The sequence below is a fragment of the Mytilus edulis genome, chromosome 10 (genome assembly GCF_963676685.1).
Source record: "Mytilus edulis chromosome 10, xbMytEdul2.2, whole genome shotgun sequence".
NCBI classification, from domain to species: Eukaryota; Metazoa; Mollusca; class Bivalvia; order Mytilida; family Mytilidae; genus Mytilus; species Mytilus edulis.
In genome coordinates, this window is record NC_092353.1 from 36,202,482 (window position 1) to 36,219,491 (window position 17,010).

Sequence of the window (17,010 nt, forward strand, 5' to 3'; positions counted from 1 at the left end):
TATTCTGACATCGGATTCAAACTTCTCTTAAACTGAGTTTTAATATGCGTACTGTTGTGCGGTTTTTTTTCTTCAAAATTGGCTAGAGGTATAGGGGGAGGGTTGCGATGTCAAAAATATGATTGACCCCGCCGCATTTTTGCGCCTGTCCCAAGTCAGGAGCCTCTGGCATTTGTTAGTCTTTTTAATTTTACTTTCTTGTGTATAATTCGAAATTATATTTAGTACATTATCACTGTATACATATTTGTATAGGAGCCAGCTGAACTTCGGCTGTTGTCTGCTCTATGGTCGGGTAGTTGTCTCATTGACACATTCCTCATTTCCATTCTCAATTTTATTTGCATCTTTCTTGTTTATGTTATTGTTTTAAAACGTGATTCTTATCGACCTGATAAGTTGAGTCTGATATTTGTACTTTGTTCTTATGTTGTACAGTTACCCCACTGACTTTCGTAGGTTGTTTCACACATACATCAAACCGTTAGTTGTCTGGTTTGAATAGTTTAACATTTTGCTTTCGTTTCTTTTTATAGCTTACTACGAATGCGGTATTGGTTTTACTACTTGATGAAGGCCGTACGCTGACCTATTATTTGTTGGCATTGGTAATCTTCTGTGTTACATATTATCATTTTAATAAAATTTACGTCTTCATTTATTTTAATATTTTATACCTGTCAGTTTTCGATACTATTTTGAAAACGCAAGTTGCGAAGTTAAAAACGCGAAATTTGAAAGAAAAAATATTTCGCCTTTTGTGTTTCGAATTTACGTTTTCCGTTTCGACTTCGCGATTTAGCGTTTTTATCCTGTAGAATATGAAGAGCGAAAATGCGAAAAGCTGTCCCCCACACATTTGAGATAATGAAAACAAGTGGTGTAATACATGTTATATATTGAAATATTTTGTAAATCAAATTAAATATGATAAAAATCAATATTTATATTTTGAGGGTGAGCGAATCAGGTGATGTGTGCAAAAAAATCCAGGTTACAAACTAAACAGCGTGACACATCAAAATTCAGCAGGAAAATTAGCAATCTTTGTCAATAAAGATCAGAATCAAACCCACCAACCATGTGTGTGGTATGAACTCACACCTTCAGTATGAACAGGTTCACTTATGATTGCTGAATATGAATTACAAAGACCCTGTGTTCACCAAGACTCCGCTTAAGATAGTTGTCATTGTACATGTAAAAAATACATTACATGTTTAATAATTAAAAAAATCCATAACGGATGAAGCAGTTTCAATTGTTGGGCAATTATTTCCCTGTCTTTTATGAAATGATTCAGTTGTATCTCTATATAATGTGAAAACATATTCTAAACATGAACATTTGAAATAACAGATTGATAAAAAGGGAATAGTGTCTATATAATCATTAAATAAAGGAATAACATCATCTTTTTGAAATGAAACATGCACAATTGTTGTAAAGTTGACTTGATTGTTGCCAAGGATTGTATTACTGCTTCCGACTGCTCGATATAATACTAGGCAGTCCCATAACACTCAATTGACCCTATGAAATGTTCACCTTTTTCCACGGAACTTCCTGAAAAATAAAAACCAAAGTATTAAATAGTGTCGTTTAAATGATTTAAAAAATACTGAAAATAAAGTATTCAACAACTGTATAGGCCCCAGTCAATTGTCTCCGATGGCGTCATTTTCGCATTGTGCGAAAAATAGAATTGTTGCGATTAAAATACATTACTTGCGAAGAATTTGGCGAAAAAAATATAACAATTCGATTTCATCCATTTTTTTTTTTTTTTTTTTTTTATTTTTTCGAATTTGCTTGATCAGACAATATTCGTTAAACTCAAACGACTTTGACAGAAGATGAATAGTATTAACTAATCGAGTGTATTTTATTTTTGTAGGAAACAAAGGACTTATTGGTAAAAGTATTGATTGATTTTTTTTTTACGAAATGGTGTGATGACATGGCATCACGTGTTACCTCAATGATTTATTTACATCTTTGCAACACACGTGTTTCAAGCATATGTTTACGTCGCGATTTGTTTTCTTTTGACAATGGTGCAGAAAAAAAAAGAAATAATTTTGCTACAGAAAAATAAATTCAATTATAAAGGAAAATCTCTGACTTTTGTTTCTATCTATACTTCAATCAGATGGGAAAATATATATCCAACAAACTTAATTGTTGAAGATGGATCTTGTGTTTCCAGAAGTAAACAAAGTACGATTTAATAATCAATATTTTTAATCTTTTGAAAGTGAAATTTTAGTGTTTATTTAAAACAATGTAGAATAAAAAAAAAACATGTTTGTAAAATAATCATACACAACAATGGGACAAACCGATTACATTTGATGAAGTGGTGGGACAATCGTTAGTTGGCTAGAAATAATTGAAAATGGCGAACAATATATTGTCTTGACGAAAATTGTCGCGAAAGAAAATTAATCAAGTGAAAAACCATGCCCTTTTCTACTGCTAAAGATCGTATTTTGACAAGAAGATACTTTTTGTGGTATTCGGTTTCTGATTAATTCAACGTATACTAAGCATATTCATCAATTCATCAATTTTTCATAAATTAATATATATGTAGATAAAGGCAGATGTGGTGTGAGTGCCAATGAGACAACTCTCCATCCAAATCACAATTTAAAAAAGTAAACCATTATAGGTTAAAGTACGGCCTTCAACACGGAGCCTTGGCTCACACCGAACAACAAGCTATAAAGGGCCCCAAAATTACTAGTATAAAACCATTCAAACGGGAAAACCAACGGTCTAATCTATATAAACAAAACGAGAAACGAGAAACACGTATATATTACATAAACAAACGACAACTACTGTACATCAGATTCCTGACTTAGGACAGGTGCAAACATTTGCAGCGGGATTAAACGTTTTAATGGATCCAAACCTTCTCCCTTTTTCTGAAACAATAGCATAACATCACAACATAGAAAAACATACGATAAAATATCAATTGGCAGACTTAACTCAATCAAAAAACGTATGATTACACAATGAACGAATAAATTTGATCTGCGATATCTGAATACAAATGCATATATTTTGTGTGTGTCAGATGATTTCGGAAAAAAAGATAGCAAGCAACAAAAATCTTAAGTGAATAAGTTGTGAAGGATCATCAAACTGAGTGGCTACGAATTGTACAGATAATGAATAAGTCTTATCTTGTTTGTCATTCAGGGAAAGTTGTTTAATTAGGCGTTTTATTTTTTACCAATACATAAGATATGCTGAAAACTAATGTTTACCTATATTGCATTTTGTACACATGTATTTTGTGTAGTATCAGTTTTTTTAATTTAAAGTTCTAGGTAAACCAATAAATAGGAAATTTCAAGTTAAACATATTCGCCAACACTTAAATTCTTACTAGAACACACCCGCGAAATCGCGGGCATATACAGCTTGTGAACTGTTGTAGGATGATTTCTTTGTGAAAGATATTATGTATGGAGAATTTCATTAAAGGTATCAAAAGCCCTCTCCGAGTTTCCAAAGTCCAATATTTGTTTCCTTTCTGTTAAATTCAATTATTTTCGTGTTTCTGGCCTCAGACCACAATTATTCTTCTCCTTTGCTACAATGCTTCTTTTAGTAAAAGTGAAATCAAATTAAAAATTTGCACCGTTTCAAACATGAAATAAATGTAACTGTTTATATCTAGACGCCCCGAAAAAGGTCCTGCCTCCCTCTAATCTCTACCTTACTTTCATTTTTGCCAAATCACTATTTTCCCTTTCAACCATAAATTTTTATGCCCCATTTATGGGCATTATGTGTTCTAGTCTGTGCATCCGTGCGTTCGTTCGATCGTTCGGTCGTTAGTCCGTCCGTCCGTCTGTCCCGCTTCAGGTTAAAGTTTTTGGTAGAGGTAATTTTAGATGAAGTTGAGCATGTTTTACTTATTAATATATATGCAAGTGGTGTGACCCCTTAAATAGTAAACATTTCAACGAAAACACTAGACAGAATCAGGGACTTTCTATACTTGCATATAGAACCGTATCGTATACGTTGACGTATCCGCATCTGCAGATATATAAAAAAATAATATGTGATCCCGAGCTTATAAATAAGACCATGCTTCATTTAAAAAAATAATAATTGAAATCTCTTTGAAGCAGTCAAACATATACTTTAAATATTTGTCATACTGGTGTTTTGTAAAAAAAAAAAAGAGGTTCTATAAACAACTTTTACATGCCCTTAAAAGGGAGCCAATGTAGTGCAGGTACACGAATATTGTACACAATCCTAAACAAATCTATTTTCAAGATCTGACATGAAAAACCACCCCAAAAAAAATCAAATGTACTACTTATATTCATGTAAGGAACTTTGAATATTGTTCATTTGCGATTTTATCGTAAAGGTAATAGAAAAGTACTGAGTATCACTCTACTAGTATTTGTCAAATAACAATTTCGTTCTACATGAGCACAAGTTCACACACAAACCAATTTTACCGTATTCACTCCTATCATGCCTGTAAAAGAGGGACGAAAGATACCAAAGGGACAGTCAAACTCATAAATCCAAAACAAACTGACAACGCCATGGCTAAAAATGAAAAAGACAAACAGAAAAACAATAGTACACACGACACAACATAGAAAACTAAAGAATAAACAACACGAACCCCACCAAAAACTAGGGGTGATCTCAGGTGCTCCGGAAGGGTAAGCAGATCCTGCTCCACATGTGGCACCCGTCGTGTTACTTATGTGATTACAAATCCGGTAAATAGTCTAATTCGGTAGGTCATATTCATGAAAGGGAAGGGGATTGTAGTTACGACGTAAGGAACATATCCGATATCATTTGTGAAACGGTTATTCCATAACGGTCAACCAACTGGCGTCCGTAAAATTTACGAAGGGATGATTTCAACTTCACCATTTGGAACTCTTGGTTTAATAGCTTCCTTGTGAGCAGCAAACCTCTATCAAGAAAATCATGATAGGAAATGCAAGCACGGGAATATCGTATCAATTGGGAGATATATACCCCGTATGCAGGTGCTGCTGGAATGTTGCTACTTAGAAATGGAAAGTTCACAATTGGAAAGCTGAAATCATCTCTTTTGTCGTAAAGTTTTGTTTTCAACCGACCCTCATTGTCAATTTCTAGATGTAAGTCAAGATATGAAGCCGACTTAACTGTATCTGTAGTATCCTTTATCTCTAGTTCGATTGGATAGATGCGTTCCACATAGTCACCAAAGTTTGAATTGTTTAGTGAAAGAACATCATCTATATAGCGGAAAGTAGAGTTAAAGGATATTGCTAACTTCTTATCTTTCTTCCTAAGAAGTTCCTGCATGAAGTCAGCCTCATAATAATAAAGAAACAAGTCGGTGAGTAGAGGGGCACAGTTTGTTCCCATTGGAATGCCGACAGTCTGTTGAAAAACACGTCCTCCGAACGTAACAAATATGTTGTCAATCAAGAAATCAAGCATCTTGATAATATCAGTTTCAGAGAATTTTTTGTTTGAATCAGAGTGATTCTTTACAAAGTAGGATTTATCCCTCCCTAAGACAAGATACTTGTATCTACGTTGGCCATTCTTTTTTATGAAGCAAAGTAATACCAACTCTTTCAATTTGTCTTTAGTTTGGAATATGGAATACTTGTGTACAGAGTAGAAAAGTCAGATGTTTTAATACTGTTACAAGATGAAAGAGAGTTAGATTGTATGTACTCTAAAAGATCTTATGAATTTTTAAGTATCCACATCTGATTCACGCCACCTCTAGAATAGGCAGTTTCACAATAACTTTGAAGCCCGTCTTTGATTGCTGATAAAATAGATGTTAATAATTTAGAAAGAGGTTTCGTGGAGCACTTGGAAGACCCAGTTCCAACTGTCCGGAATATCTTTAAAAGACGGGTTATATATTCCACAAAAAACTCGATATTTCCTATTGTTTTGTAAATTTCTGCATTGGAAATTAATCAGTCGCCCATTTGCATTATTGAAAGTACACAAAATTAAAGCTCGGGATCACATACTGCTTTTTGGTACAGATACGGATACGTCGACGTATATGATACGATTGATACGTCTTTAAATGACCGACCTCTATTAAAAGTATATTCAGTATACAAAGATTGTTCTACTTTTGCAAATTGTTACTTAAAAGGAGAGATGTCTTATTGGCACATATTCCTATATATATTATCTTCTAATTAACTCGTGCTAATCGCCATGATTCCTACATGTGTTGGTAGTTTCACCAAGTGATTAGTTTAAGCGATGTGTAATTTTGGTCTTGAAATGAATAGCACAGACCTTTTGTATCTTTTCGGAAAGTAACGTGAAATTATTTAATGAAATCTTCATCTTTAACATTTGACTGTTGATGCTATTTTCTGTGTAAAGAAATATAGACTACCAAGATAAACATGATGCATCATGAACTCTTATGAACATTTAATCAATTGACTGTGGTGATTAAATATCGTTGCTTGTTTACTGTATTCTTTACCTGTGTCCCCTGCAAAGAAAGCGACTATTGGCAAAGCATCCTTATTTGTGACATATCCTTCGTCAGATCTCCAAATGTTATCGTTGATATCGCAATTACAGAGCACATTGCTCTGTTGACATGTCTGAGAAATTCCACACTCACAAATTCTCTTTTCTTCAGATCCGTGAAAAAATAAAGATGGAGGTTTGTACTCATTGGTTGCTATGTAGGCTGTGCTTCGATTTGTCCAGTACGTATTCCACTTCTCTCTTCCTATATCCCACATTTGAGCATTAAAACATTTCCAGCGTACAAACTGTCGACAGAACTTTGATGAATCTATTATGGCAACAACGTGCTCGAAAGAAATATTATATGTGACGTTAAAACTGTAGGATCCATGTGCCTCGTAGCCATGTACATACACATCTCGCTCTCCATCGTGATCTGGAAACATCAAGAATTCTTTAACGTAGATTATAAACGATTAAGAATTCAGCTTTCAGTACTAGACATTTGTTAAATACAAAAAAGAAGATGTCATATGAATGGTAATGAGACAACAATTTTTTTTTTGTGTAATGACAACGTTAACATGAAGAATCAGAGAAAAACATGAAAGTGCATATGCATTATTAATGATACATAGTTTGGTTTGATTTACTGACTACAGCATCAAATTTAAATACCAATAAAATCAAGATTTAGGCATCTGATTACAGCGTTGAATATGTAACAATTTAATAAAGGTTTATTTAAGGATCGATAACTTTATAACGGTCGTATCTAAATTGCAAAGCACGGTAAAAAAAAATTAGGATGTGTTGTCCCGCTTTTTGCATGTACAATCGACTTTCAAAATAAAAAATTATAGCTATGATAGAATTAAATAAAGGTTTTAAGTAATTTATGGTAACGAAATTCCAGGCTTATTTATCAGTAATACATAGATTGTGTACATTAAAGACAAAAAAGGTCACAACAGACACGGACATGGAAAACAAGATAGAAAATATAAACACAGTATGGTGGTGCCAAAGAAAATCATTACTCAAAAAAGGAAAATTACCAATTTGAGACGAAAATCCTCCCTTTTGTCAAGAATCCAATGATCTGGAAGGTTAAAACCGAACAAAAACACCTGTTTTTAACGCTGAAAAAGTTCGACACTTTGGACAGTACTGTAACAAATCACCATATAAACAATTTATAACACTCATCAGATTAGCTCTGGAGGAGAAAACCTAAAACTTAAATGAAAATTGAAAAAAAAAAAAAAAAAAAACATCGCTTAGTACTGCAGTTCGTGAAATTAAGTTGAAAGCACAAGAACCAATTAAACGATGATATCTTCGTTAAATATATTAATCAGTATAAATAATATATATATAAAAAAACTGTTTGATAAAACCATGGACTGGCAGAAAAAAAGCTTATTTTACTTTGATCTTAAAGACTGTAGAGATTGTGATATTCATGAAATATAAATTGGATGGTTGACGTAAAACAGGAAAACTTATTGATTCTTATGTGAGACTATATGATCTTTTAGTCATTTACATACCTATTTTAGTTACTCCAACTCCATTTTCCATATAGCAATTAATCTCCACAGCTTGTAATTTAACACCGTTAAATGCAATTGGTTCAATTAATACAGTTTGACTATCCACTAGGCCCTTTGTTTTCCATTCATTGCAGTTGAGAGCTGGAAACATAGATGATGTTTTAATATTATTAAAGCTCAAATTCCCCAGCCATAGATAAACTGACATGATTTTTATAATGTTATTCGTGATCCCCTTTGATAAATAAACACTTCCTAAGAAACGACAAATAAAATCCCCCAGGCAAAGATAAACTGTGTTGCATTTGGTTATCCTTTATAATTCCCATTTGGTTATCCTTTATAATTCCCATTTGGTTATCCTTTATAATTCCCATTTGGTTATCCTTTATAAGTCCCATTTGGTTATCCTTATAAGTCCCATTTGGTTATCCTTTATAAGTCCCATTTGGTTACCTTTTATAAGTCCCGTTTGGTTATCCTTTATAAGTCCCATTTGGTTATCCTTTATAAGTCCCATTTGGTTATCCTTATAAGTCCCATTTGGTTATCCTTTATAAGTCCCATTTGGTTATCCTTTATAAGTCCCATTTGGTAATCCTTTAAAAGTCCCATTTGGTTATCCTTATAAGTCCCATTTGGTTATCCTTTATAAGTCCCATTTGGTTACCTTTTATAAGTCCCGTTTGGTTATCCTTTATAAGTCCCATTTGGTTATCCTTTATAAGTCCCATTTGGTTATCCTTATAAGTCCCATTTGGTTATCCTTTATAAGTCCCATTTAGTTATCCTTTATAAGTCCCATTTGGTTATCCTTTAAAAGTCCCATTTGGTTATCCTTATAAGTCCCATTTGGTTATCCTTTATAAGTCCCATTTGGTTATCCTTATAAGTCCCATTTGGTTATCCTTTATAAGTCCCATTTGGTTATCCTTGATAAGTCCCATTTGGTTATCCTGTATAAGTCCCATGTGGTTATCCTTTATAAGTCCCATTTGGTTATCCTTTATAAGTCCCATTTGGTTATCCTTTATAAGTCCCATTTGGTTATCCTTTATAAGTCCCATTTGGTTATCCTTTATAAGTCTCATTTGGTTATCCTTTATAAGTCTCATTTGGTTATCCTTATAAGTCCCATTTGGTTATCCTTTATAAGTCCCATTTGGTTATCCTTCATAAGTCCCATTTTGTAAAAACGTGTGCAAAAATAATTTCTTAAGTTAAAGTTTTAACAAGAGGACAATCTAAATAAATTTCTTTGTATGTCTTGATTAAAATTAGAATATGTGTCTAGACAAAAGAGAAGTAAAGAATTGACAAAACAAAATGGGGGTAAGTTGAAAAATATTCTCTCAAAGACTATTTTTGTCAACGGAAATAAATAAGAATAAGATAGAAAACATTAAGAACCTCCAGGAAAAACGTAATTTAGATTGTAACCGAACTTTGATATAACAAAACGCTATCCTAAAAATAATGTGTTTGTTTACTCATCTTTTCTTTAGTTTCTTCAATTTATGAAAAACATTTAAACTTCAAAAACCCTTAGTGAGGTGTTTGACGTTCGTGTGTTTCACAACCACCTGCTGATATAAATGATTAGTTTAGGAGCTATCTACTGAAATAAGACCATGACGTATATGATGGGTTTTTTTTAAATGCTCACCAGTATCATTGCAACTAAAACAATGACAACCCTCTACAGAAGTTACGTTTTCGGTACTCTCAATGTTAGCGTGTTGGTGTGACCTGGTCCTTTTTCCTCCTCCACAAGTTTTTGAGCACTTACTCCATGGACTCCAGTCAAACCTATCTCCCTGTTCTACAATATTCAATATTATAAAAACTATATTTTCAGATAAGAATAAGAATTATTTAGCAATTAGTCGAAAGAAATATTTTTTACTTCAAACATTAGATTGTCGAACACAAAATTAAAAAAAAAATAGCCAACATATTATTTGTTCAAATAAGGTATCTAACAAAAGTAGACAAAACCGGTTATAATCTTGAGAAAAAGTATATAAACCGGGAAATGAATGGCATTCAGGGGGTTATTAAAGTGTTATAGTAAAAACCACAATCAAATATAAACAATTTTTTTTTCGACATACACATGCTTCGTGTACGCCTAAAACATCTGTGTTGCAAACATAAACAAAAAGTTTAATGCATTCCAAAATTCCAAAATCATCCAGAATATTCTATCCAAATATATCTTTTCTGAAAAGGTTATTTACAACTGTGTTTAGCAATTTAGTAATTCGTTTATAGTATTTTAAAACATTCGAAAAAAAAACCAATTGGTGCGGCATTATTAAGTACATAATTCGCAATTGTCTTTATACGATAATTTATCGTGTCAATAAAATTCATATTTGTTGACAATTTGCCTATTACAACTATGTAACAGATTTAACCTGATTTTATTATCACACCAGTTATTTATATTGTTTTCTTCATGAAAATGCCACGTTTGGACATTTGCACACTGCATAATGAATTTATCCGGATTTTTTTTCACCACTTATTTCCAAAAATTTGTCCAACATCAATCGGTCATTGTGTGTTTTCTTTTTTTTCTTTTTCTAGAATGTGATTCTAAGCTTGTTTTCCGCATTGTTTAATCTATACGTTCTTTGGTCTACACTAAACATGAAATGAATTAAATATAACGCATTCTACAATCAAATAACAACACATAGGAACGTATAGATTCATTAAACTCTGCATACACAAATGCATACTTCAATCAATCTACTAAAACCAACACTAGAAAAATTATGGTTTGTATTACAAGATACTAACCTCGGCGTATTGTTATCCAACCATGTTCATATTGTTGTTCAGAATAACAACCTCCCGACATATAAAGAAAACATGTTTCAGAATTGGTGTCAAAGTTGGCTACATAACAATTTATCTCCAAAGAACATTTATCTGCACAGCTGATCATCGATACACCAGATTCAGTTTCATAAAGATATCCATCTTCGGAGATACGTTGGTTATATTCAACAGAAAAGGAATTTCCAGAAAAGTCGAGCGCCAGGATTGTTCTTGCAAAAATTATAAAAAAGCAAACTTTCATTTCGAATTTTAAATATTGTTTTGTGATGGATGTTGTGATAATTTGTTTCTTAATAGTTCTGAATTGTATACTCAGTTATTCAAATCATTTTATTGGATAGTCGAAAGTTAATCATCATTATGAACGTGGGTTTTCCTATATCAGATATTGTTTAATTAGATACCTTTGATAGATAGATTTAAATAGATTGGCTTTATTTATAATTAAGAAACCTTAACAATGAACAAACTCATTGTATTAACGTTTGAAAACTCTCGAGATGATAAATTATGAATATTTAACAATATAATCATAGACCTGATTCATGCAAAATAACAAAACAGAACGACAAACAACAAACTACTCTTATTGATAATTGGCTCTCTGCCAGTAAGATACATAATTGGATAGAAATGTTCATAATTATACTCAGTAAAAGAGGTTTTCAATTTTTGTCTTTGTTTGTTTTTGCTAAACAAATATTTAAACATAATGGATATAATCTTTGAGTCTACACGTAATTTTAAAGAGGTTTACTTTTTTTCGCGAGATTGATTTCGTGCGATTTTATCTTTGCACGTGTAATCGAAGTTTTACCTTGAAAATCTGTACTTTTAAATCGAAATTTGAAATATACTTTTCATTGAGGTTCAGGGACACACCATTGGTAAAAAAAAACCTCATTAACGTTTAAAAGAAGTCCATAGGCGTCGACCATGACTCACCAAAAATGACCATCAGAGAGCTATTGGAATAGTTGATGCCAGGAAGTGTGCTGCCGACGTCGCAGTTCGATTGAAATCTGCATAGGTCAATAGTTTGGAGACTAATACACAGATATAGGCAAACTGAACTGCACAGGAAAGTCCGCGATGTGCTAGACAAAAACAAATAACACCAAGGGAAAAGCGCTACGTTGATTTACGTCAATACAAGTAGTACAGTAATGGCAGCTATTGGAGTGCGTGCCTCGGATTACGAATGCATGCGTTAATACCACATATATGGATGGAGCTCACACCTAACCATCAACATCAAAGGCTAGTCTGAAAAAACCACCATTTACGCTTGCTTAAAACATACTGTATAACAGTGATGTTTACAGATGAATCCGGCTTTATATTTATGGTCGCATACGGGTACAGCACCAGAAAAATTAACGATACTACGAAAGAACTAAGATGTAGAAGGATCGGTTTGGGGTGGCAATTTAATGGTTGGGGGAGGAATCTATTATGGTGATAAACATATACATTATAAAGTTTAAAAGTCGAACTTCAAATATATCATATATTAAAACATGATGAAAAACAAGGATTCTCTTTAGATGAATGCAGTAGAATGCTATATGTTAAGCTTTTTGTATGAACAGCAGTGGTTAAGACGATGAATCTTTTGATTTTGACCCATTATGAACAGAGAAATGAAGTTGTGGCTTCACCTTTTCACATCAATCAACATTTACATTGCTTATCGTAAATGACCGCAGTTTCTACCAAAATGTATTTCTAAATTGTATAACAACAGTTTCACAATATATCCAGTAATGTTTCTTTGTTCAAAAACTAAAATTCAAACACTACTTGAACCATGACTTTTCATTTAATTCATTTTGTATACTCATGATGTTTATTTTGGGGGGAAAGTATGTTGTAATAGATCAACAAATATCATAAACTTGTAGTCAAAGGGTCAGTTACAATCAAATTAAAAAAAAAAGGTTTCCACCGACGCGAAAGCAAGATCAATAAAAGTAATCAATATTACCTGCTTTGATTTGTTGGATGAGTGTTAAACAATATAAGTTAAAGGTTGCAATTCTGTAAAAATAGACAATGCAATATCCATAGGAACACACTTTGTGACTTAAACGGTGCCACTTTTACTTGTAACTTTCGTGAACAATTATTGTTGACGATCGCAATCAAATAAAACAAGTTAAAAAGAAAAAAAAGCACGAAGTTTATGAGCATTGAAATATCAAATATAAAAAAGAAGATGTGGTATGATTGCCAATGAGACAACTCTCCACAAGAGACCAAAATGACACAGAAAATTAACAATTATACATCACCGTAAGGCCTACAACAATGAGCAAAGCCAATACCGCATATTCAGCTATAAAAGGCCTTGAAATCACAATGCAAAGTAATTCAAAGGAGAAAACTAAAGGCCTTGTTATTCGTTGACGGGACTACAAAGAAGTGCAAACAAAGAAATGAGCAACTGTATCCGGAGACTTTTTACCTATTCGATCATTCGTGTGTTTCCTTCTTATATCTCTGTTATGAATAATAACATGCAGGTTCATTATATATTTGCCTCTTCGTGTATCCTTAGAGTGATTAACATGATTAACATATGACGAAGAGAAATCCCTCACAACAATAAGGTCAACAAAATACCCGTTAGTACGGGTGTATGTGCATGAGAAGTCAACAAAGTGGAGAAGACATGATCGACCATCCATTACCTGAATTAAATCTTGTTTGAACTACACTAGTTCGCTGGTCTCTTTTGACCAATTTGATGATTAAATTTATGTGGTTTCTATCACAGACAGCAATATTGAACTGAAGTAGCATTTGAAATGCATGATATCTGATGTTGGATGAAATGTAGATCCAAGTTACCGATAGTGTTAAATGTCTTGTCATTTAACAACTGTACTCAGACCATATTGTTTATAAGAAAATCGGTAGCGGATCGATTATACGATGCCATATGATGCAATTTTTGCTTATATTTTATGAAAGAGATCGGTCTTATATGTTTTATTTTACTGTCGTCCTTTTTGAAAAAGAGGTAAAAAATATCAGGAAAAGATCAAATTGAGAGTGATAGAATCTTCACTAATGAGTCTAATGTAGACGAAACGCGCATCTGGCGTACTAAATTATAATCCTGGTACCTTTGATAACTATTTTTTACCACTGGGTCCATGCCACTGCTGGTGGATGTTACATCCCCGAGGGTATCAACAGCCAGGTAGTCAGCACTTCGGTGTTGACATACATATCAATTATGTGGTAATTTTTATAAATTTCCTGTTTACAAAACTTTGAATTTTTCGAAAAACTAAGGATTTTCTTATCCCTGGAATAGATTACCTTAGTCGTATTTGGCACGACTTTTTGGAATTTTGGATCCTCAATGCTCTTCAACTTTGTACTTGTTCGGCTTTATAAATATTTTGATATGAGCGTCACTGATGAGTCTTATGTAGATAAAACGTGCGTCTGGAGTACTAAATTTTAATCCTGGTACCTTTGATAACTATTGTTAAGTCATCACGACACCCACCAGTCACTAGGATACGACTGATAATTTATTCTGGCCTAAGTACATTCAGCATCCCTCCTGACCTGCAGTTGGTTTTATACTTTTTCGTTATGCCTACGATGGTTTTGCTTTATCTGGGTTTTGGCCCATAGATGTAACAGTACAGTTGTCACCCTCTCGTAGTACACCATGAACAATCGATTCAGTTGTTCCATCATCAAATGCTTTTTCATTGAGAATCCAGTTTCGGACGACGCATGCATTTCAGTTGTGATGTTGATCAACGACTTGATGTGAAACTTTATAGCAAAAGGATTTGTCAGTCGCTGGTGACCATGGTCTTTAATAAGTTTGACATATTTTTTATGTTGGTCTAGTTTTATCATGGGGTGTTTTTTAGAGAGGCAGCAAATTCAGTATATATATCTTATTTTACACTCTGCAGGCATCCTTTCACATGTAGACGATACACGCGCCTGGCGTACCAAATAATAAGCCTTATACATTTACTAGTAATAATAAATGTGAATGGCGGATATAAAAAAAAACAGATTACGAGATGTTTTATTTCCTGATTTGAAACCAAATTTTTTGCAGTTAGTTCATTAACATTTGATGCAGTATTCCAATAAAAGAGGGGCGCAAGATACCAGATGAATAGTCAAACTCATAAATCAAAAATAAACTGACAATGCCATAGCTTAAAATGGCAAAGACAAATTTTAGTACAAAAGAAATAAATAGAAAACTAAAGACTAAGCAAAACGAACTCCACAAATGTATTCTTTCCACTCAAATATAAAACATTGATTTTAATCAAATCTGTTCTCGTGTCCAAAAAAAGTGTTCAGCTAAAAATCAGTCACCTGTAGGCTTTAAGAGTTCTATGCTGGAATGGTTTAATATTTATTTCTTCCACATTATAATGACCCTTATTGATATGTGCATCGAAATACATTTACGAACAGAGCATACATTTGAATAAAAAACTTCATTATCAAAACATTTAAATTGACTATCCTAAACCAGAATTTAAGGGTTACCCGATAAACAGGCTTAAATACATATTAATGTGACCAAAGTTTAAAAACCAATCAAAGATAAAAAAAACAAAAACAAAAACAAAAACAAAAAAACAAAAAAACATATATTATTCTTGTGTACAATTTGGAAATTAGTATGGCGTTCATTGTCACTGAACCAGTATATATTTGTTTAGGGGCCAGCTGAAGGACGCCTCCGGGTGCGGGAATTTCTCGCTACATTGAAGACCTGTTGTTGACCTTCTGCTGTTTGTTTTTTCTATGGTCGGGTTGTTGTCTCTTTGACACATTCCCCGTTTCCATTCTCAATTTTATATAGTATTATATAATCTAAAAACGATCTCTAGTCATGCGTTACTCCGGTTCATTAAACTTGTTAATTAGGTTTATCAAAGTTCAACTCGATATTGGTCGAAGTACAGCCGTACTAAACAAGTCTATAAGATCATATATTTATGACTAAATGGGAATGAACATTGTAAATACTTGATAGTATCAACATCAAACGATAAACTCACTTTGTGTGAACTAAACTCTCAATCGCTATTAGTTCCGTTCCAATACATAATGCCTGATTGTTTACGTTGCACTTGCGTATAGAAAGTGTGTTTATTTTCTGTGTGTGTTTTGTTTTATAAACGCTTTGTTGTTTTTTTAACATTAACTAGTATTGGGCAAATAATTCGAGAGTAATAAAGCCTTGATGTAAATGTATAGATATATTACGTGAAATACGTTTAAACAGTAAATAGTTATTGAGCTTTCAACCTTTCTTTTTGTTTGTTTTACTTTTTTATGAAATAAACCCATATCTATATTTTTGTCTATCGTTTTATTGATTGTAAAGCTTATCATGTACTCCAGTTATGTTACTGTAGTTTCTGTTAGAAAAGTAACTAACACTTCAGATAATCATAAAACCATACAACATGCTACAAGAGATGGTACACTAGACTCTCATTACGTCTGCATAGGACTCATAACATTTTTATATGGACGGGTCTTTCATACCTTGCTATGTTTTACAGGTTTTGTTCTTTTTTGAAGGCTACTACATTAAGTCTCTGGTTGAAAGTTGTCTCATAGGCAATCATACCACATCTCCTTATTCGTGATATAAATATACCCTGTAATTCTTGACGATATATAGATCTTCAATAAGGTTTATGAATTTTGATCAGTATATAATGTACCCTGGGTTGATTTGTTTGTAACATTGTTACATTTTTATCTGATATTAGTTTGATGATTACTTAGGAGAACAATATTCACAATTTCAAAGTTTTTACTGTATTGTCATGTTTACTGTGTAGTCTTGTTTCTTACTTGTTCAAGTTTGACATGTTATGTATGCTGAATTTTAAGATTTACATCATGGATATTTTACTTTGTTGTGATAATACGGTTCTTTAATTTTTCTAGCTTTGTGACTAATGGGAAAAATCATTTTTCCTAAATTTAGCTTTTATCGTTATTACAACAAGGTTTAATTTCAGCGTCTTTTTCAAACGCCAATTAAAATGTCAAAACAGAGAACTGAGGG

General features: G+C 32.8%; 1 protein-coding gene across 1 annotated transcript; it reads right to left on the reverse strand.

The window, feature by feature from the left end:
- Positions 1–1,386: 1,386 nt before the first annotated feature.
- Positions 1,387–11,411, reverse strand: LOC139491037 (neurexin-4-like). Its single transcript, XM_071278307.1, has 5 exons — positions 10,881–11,411; positions 9,739–9,894; positions 8,070–8,213; positions 6,524–6,952; positions 1,387–1,566 (listed from the first exon to the last, which is right to left on the reverse strand). The coding sequence occupies exons 1-5, from the start codon at positions 11,161–11,163 to the stop codon at positions 1,505–1,507; spliced, it is 1,074 nt and encodes a 357-aa protein (XP_071134408.1). The 5' UTR covers positions 11,164–11,411; the 3' UTR covers positions 1,387–1,504.
- Between the last annotated feature and the right edge of the window lie 5,599 nt (positions 11,412–17,010).

What these genes read in the sequence shown, in the direction of transcription:
- LOC139491037 (XM_071278307.1), bottom strand. Translation starts at nt 11,163, where the DNA reads ATGAAAGTTTGCTTTTTTATAATTTTTGCAAGAACAATCCTGGCGCTC. An exon ending in TTGGATAACAATACGCCGAG is followed by an intron (nt 9,895 to 10,880) that starts GTTAGTATCTTG and finishes TGAATATTGTAG; the next exon opens with AACAGGGAGATAGGTTTGAC. An exon ending in TTTCTTTGCAGGGGACACAG is followed by an intron (nt 1,567 to 6,523) that starts GTAAAGAATACA and finishes TTTATTTTTCAG; the next exon opens with GAAGTTCCGTGGAAAAAGGT.